This window comes from Tenrec ecaudatus, chromosome 2 (assembly GCF_050624435.1).
Source record: "Tenrec ecaudatus isolate mTenEca1 chromosome 2, mTenEca1.hap1, whole genome shotgun sequence".
Classification (NCBI taxonomy): domain Eukaryota; kingdom Metazoa; phylum Chordata; class Mammalia; order Afrosoricida; family Tenrecidae; genus Tenrec; species Tenrec ecaudatus.
The window spans coordinates 200024623-200030434 of NC_134531.1; the positions used below are offsets into that span (position 1 = coordinate 200024623).

Consider the following 5812-nt stretch of genomic DNA (forward strand, 5'->3'; position numbering starts at 1 on the left):
ACATTTATTATATTGGAAACAAATTAATAAATTAAAGATAACATGATTATTTGATAAGCTATAGGCAGAAATGAGTTAAGTACCATGTTTGTGATTATTTTTTATTATTCTAGGTATTATATATTTTAAAATCGCATTCATTCTGCTAAAAAGCCTATTATGTTGTCAAAATAACTATATATTATAATAGGTTATGGAAAAAAGGATGATTTTGGTCACTTTTGGCATGTATTATTTTTAAAATATGAAAAGATATAATTTTAATATGCTACAATATCTTAAATATTTTAGATTAAAAATGGCTCCTAGTGATTGACTCAATAATAAGTTTCAATTACTATAAACCATATAAAATGACCATATAAAATTTAGGTTATTTTTAATGGCTTTTAAAACATTTATATTTGGAAACTTCTGGTGAAGAAAAAGTCATTGAGTTTGTTCTGCAAAAGTATTATGTGAACAGCTCTGATGGTGTATACATTATATAAACATTTTTGTAAAGTAGGCTCTCATTCTTCTAACATCCAGCTGATAATTTCTCAGCTATAATTATTGACTGGAATAAACCAATTACTATGATTCACCCAACTTAATCTCATTGAAGACGTAACAAATATTTTCCATAGTGACATAAGGTCTCCTGATTATATCTGATAATCTCCTTGTATGTCTTATATATGCCAGTTCTGAACATTAGGAAAATAAGGATATTTACAGTCAGGATGAGAAATAAATAGAAATAAAACTGTTTCCTTTACTTTCAATTATATTTTGCCATTGTGAAATATTCATTGTGTTGTTCTCCTAGTTAATTCACACTGGAAAATAAATAAATACAGTAGGACTATATGCTGAACACTAGCTTCAATTTAAGCACACTTTATTTCCTTTTTCTACATTACAAAATACTGTACAGAAATATTTGGAAAATGTATTTCATTAACATCGATGGAAAAATCATTACAACAAAGACAGTCAAATATCCATTTTTCAATCTTATAAAATAAGTTATTTTGTTTTCATTTTGAATCACATTTTCATAATTGTTAACTTTTCTATAGTTTGGATCTATAAACCAGACCTATATCCTCTATATATGTTTTATCTACAGTTTAAAAAGAATTTTTGAATGGTTCTCTTCAAGGATCCCATCACCTCCTTGTTCCTTAAGCTATAGATGACAGGGTTGAGCATCGGAGTGACGATAGTATAGAAAACAGCAAGAACCTTGTCTTCTGTTGGAGATCTAGAAGATCGTGGGCGTAGGTAGGTGTAAGCAAAGGGTGCATAGTACAAAGTCACCACAGTGAGGTGGGTGCTGCAGGTTGAATAAGCATTCGGTCTCCCTTCTGAGGAGGGCATGCGGTAGATAGTGAGGAGAACGAGGGCATAGGAGCAAGTGATGCCAATGAACGGAAACACTAGGAAAAAGGTAGTGCTTACAAACACCGTGTACTCATAGACCCAGGTGTTCATGCAAGCCAGAGTCAGCATGGCTGGAACATCACAGAAGAAATGATTGATAACCCTAGATCTGCAGTAGGGGATGTGGAGTGCATATGCAGTGTGGGCACAGGAGTTGATAGACCCCATTATCCAGGATCCTGCAACCATTAGCAAGCATACACTCTTGCGCATACGAATAGGATAGTGAAGAGGTAGACAAATGGCCACATAGCGATCATAGGCCATAAAAGCCAAGAGAAGTGCTTCTGCCCCTGCCAGGGTCAAGAAGAAGAAACTCTGGACTCCACATCCAATGAAGGATATCGAGTTGTTTCCAGAAAGATAATTGAAAGCCATCTTGGGAACAATGGTGGAGATGTAATTCAGGTCCATGAAGGAGAGCTGGCTAAGTGGAAAATACATGGGTGTGTGAAGATGATTGTCCAAGAAGATGAGTAAGATCATGGACAGGTTGCCAATGAGAGCCATTAGAAAATTAAGAATGATGAGAATAAATAGAAACAAGCCAATTCTTGATGGTGGGAACAGCCCTAATAAGGTGAAATAAGTTGATGTTTCATTATAATTTTCCATCAGGCATTCATCAATATTTTCTAAACACAGAAGAACATAAATAATTAGCTAACAAAAATACATTTCCCTCTTTTTTCTTTAGTTTACACATACTGCAAGTTAGTCATAAAGTTTACTTCTTACAAATAAAAAAATTAAGTTCACTACTTTTGGAAAAGTCTAATATTTTGAGTTATAGAAAAAACAGGAGGTCATATTTATCCTCAAAATATATTAAAATAAAATTGAAAAATATAAGAAATAAAAGAATGTGTTTTTCTATTATTAATAGAATGTGAATGTTTTGTTTTCCTAAATAGAATTAGAGATAGTCAAGATCAAACTTTATGTTCACAATCATATACCTTGAAAATCAATTCATAAATAAGAAGTGTGAAGGGCAGATTTGGAGAGGATAGGTCTTCATACACGATGGCCCAATATATGAGAGAGTATTTTGGATCTAGGAATCGAGCTTTAGAAGATAAGGACATAGTCATAAATATAAATAGAACAAAATCATTTGCAGTCATTACCTACTTTATTGACCTTAATCAGTTACTGAAAATATGTTTATTTATTCCTTGACAAAAACATATAATTAGTTAAAATTATGTCACTGATAATTTTAATATACTTCAATTATTGCATATTTACATCTCCAAGAAAATTATAAGAAAGTTAGCAGTAGATTCCTGAGCCTGAGTGGAGAATATGATTCCATGATAGTTATATGACCTCTGATAATTTCAGAAAGAAGACTAAGGAAAACCTATTTTAATAAATATGATTTGGATTCACCAAGGAGTCTATATATTAGATGTATATCACAGCTAGATAATTATCTTAATACTTTGTGACAGCCCTCATCTGACACCATATCTCATGACTGTCAATAGCTATTTTTGATTACCTATGTGCTAGTGTCCTGTCCTGTGACAACATTTAAAGGAACTGGGATGGACGCAGTATTGTCCATTATTTAAAACAGTCAAGATGTAAATATGACATTAATAGTTATCATGTACAAAACAATTTTCTCATAACTTGATCTTTTTTTAAAACCCTCTCACATTATATTTGACAATCATCAATACTGACATTATATATAGGAGAGGAATGAACAAATAGAAAACATTCTGGTAATGGTTTCATAGGGAAGAAACAACCCTGAAATATGAAGCAGATTCATATATGACAGGAGATGGAAGTATAAATGTTTATTGATTATCTCTAGAAAGGGGACTTCTTTACCCATTCACATTCCAGGCTAGGAAAATAATATTTTTTTCTTCACTAGTTCCAAAAGTCAACTTTAGAGATATACAAGTTAAAAATCATACCTAATTTTATAATCTACTGACAGCAATTACTTTGAATTCTATCAGATATAAAGAACTGTTTTAAATTGAGTTTCATAATCAGAATCATATAGCCCAGAAGTATATCTTCTCACATTTAGAGACAATTCATCTATTATACCCTTGCATTTAATTCTTTATGTGATTCTCTAGTGCATCGAAGATTTTAACAAACTATTTAACTAAAGAATTATGAAGTACATAATAGTTTATATTAGTTAGGTATTTTGGGAGTTGATAATCCTATTTAATATTTAAGCAAATTATATCCAATTATTTAGAATGAAGCAAAGTTAAACAAACATAATACTGGATATGTGTTAAAAGATCATAAACACATATTACGCATTTGTGTGTGTCTTTGTGTGATGTAAATTGTCTACCTACATAAACTTGCCCAATGGTCAACCATTAATCATATATTAATATAGAAGTAGGTAAGTGTACTAGTGCTTCTTAGACTTTTTCCAACTGAGACCTCTTTTCATTTCAGAAATTAGCAACATGGACATGTGCTGCGAGAAAGGCCTCAGATTCATTACAAGTTTCATTTTGAATTAATGTTGGGACTTTGTGCGTTTAGAAAATTTCTGCTGCTGAATGCTTTGCTTCCCTCACATTCAGGTATGCAACCTGTCATGGTGTGTGGGGCAGGGGGCGGGAGGGGGTGTTGAATCCCACAGTTTAAAAAGGCATACTGTTAAGCTAAGGGGGGAAATATATTGCTAAGGATTCTAGTTTTACATATGTGGATTTATTGAAAACAAACATGCTTAAATATGACTGCAGCATCAGTAGAGGCCTGCAGACAAGTTCTCTCAATAAAAGCACTTTAGTCAGTGTTACTAGGGTGACTTAAAAAATAAAATGCTAATAAACAATGTAACACAAATATGAAATTGTTCAAAGAGCTGATTTTTACATCAATAGTTGAAGCAGAATCAAGGCTAATGAAGACAATTATATGGAATGAATTGCAGCTCAAGATGTGGGATGAGTCTTGAACTTACCAAAAATGTCTGCAGAACAATGTCCAATCTACCACGACTTCCAAGGAAAACTGCTGGGTGAGTCAAATTCAAGGCAGATAAATAGGCTTAGAAATTACTACATTAGCTTAGAAGGTTTGGTGCCTGCTTCATTCAAACCAAAAGGGTAACCTTAGTAAATTTCCTGGAAGGGCTCAGGATGACCATAAAGCCTCAACAGGAGGAATTTTAAGGACATGTAAAACTTCCTGGGCTAGAAATAAAAGAAAAAAGGCTGGAAGAGTTGTGCTGAGGAAGTTAGTGTTTTTCCTGTCATGGCAATCAATCAGCTTGCTTCCGGGGGCAGAATGGAAATACCTAGAGGAACTTTTTAGAGAAACATTACTCCATCCACCCTATAATCCCGGTCTTTCATGTCCAGACTTCTCCTTGGTCCCCAATCTCAATGAGCATTTGAAGGAACACAATTTCAGTCCTTTGAAGATGTCAAAGGTGCCATTTTGACATCATATAAACGGAAGAGCATAGAATCCTCTGATGGGGAGTTAAAGAAAAGGGCACATCAACTTCAGGAGGGTATAGACCTGGAAGGAGGATATGTTGACAAGCAATATATTTACATTTTATGTTTCTGTTTATTCATTAATGTTTATATGATTATATAATATATAAGCATTAATATATTTGATAGGTAAGTAATAAATGATTACCTTAATTTGGAAAGTGGGTGGATTTATTTGCTTTGCTGTAAATCTACAGAGATTATGAACTGAAACCAAATCTAATTTTCGCTCTGCTACTTACTGGGCATGCAAACATATTGAATTTAACTATACTATGTAAATATACTGAATTCAACTGTTTAAGCCAGGAGTTTCTATATGGAACAGGTGTCAAGAAAACCAAACAAATATAGATTATTATAAACTGTATATTGAACAATACACAGTGCATACTTAGTATAATTCTTGGTATAAGAAATAATTGAACAGTAATTGAAACTTTTTGCCCCTTCATTATCTTCATTACTATAAAAATAGTCACATTTTAATTCAAAGTCTTGTCATCCATGTTTGTAAGGTGTTACAATTCTCAAAATATTTACATTGACTCGTTGTTTCTAATAAAAGGCTCTGGCAGTCTGTTAATGACTAAATGATTATTATTTCACTCAAAGGTTCAGATGGAACCCGGATGACACAGTGGGGAAGTTGGAACCCACCACCAAGAGGAGGCTTCTGCTCCCATGTGGGTGTACTTCTTTGGAATTAATTGGCTTGATGGTTGTAAGGTTTTCTTTCTTCTTAAGACTTGGGTTCTTTAGCATTTAGTAAAATATATAAAATTAAAAAATAAATTTAAAAGTTAAAATAGTAAAGCACTATAATTTGGTAATTTTTATTTGAAATCAAAGCCTCCATAATTAAAACATATACACTA

The 5812-nt window shown here is 32.7% G+C and overlaps 1 protein-coding gene across 1 annotated transcript; it reads right to left on the bottom strand.

Moving 5' to 3' along the window:
• Positions 1–1104: 1104 nt before the first annotated feature.
• On the bottom strand, positions 1105–2043 carry LOC142440400 (olfactory receptor 2L3-like). Its single transcript, XM_075542850.1, has one exon. It carries the CDS (start codon positions 2041–2043, stop codon positions 1105–1107), a length of 939 nt encoding a protein of 312 aa, XP_075398965.1.
• Between the last annotated feature and the right edge of the window lie 3769 nt (positions 2044–5812).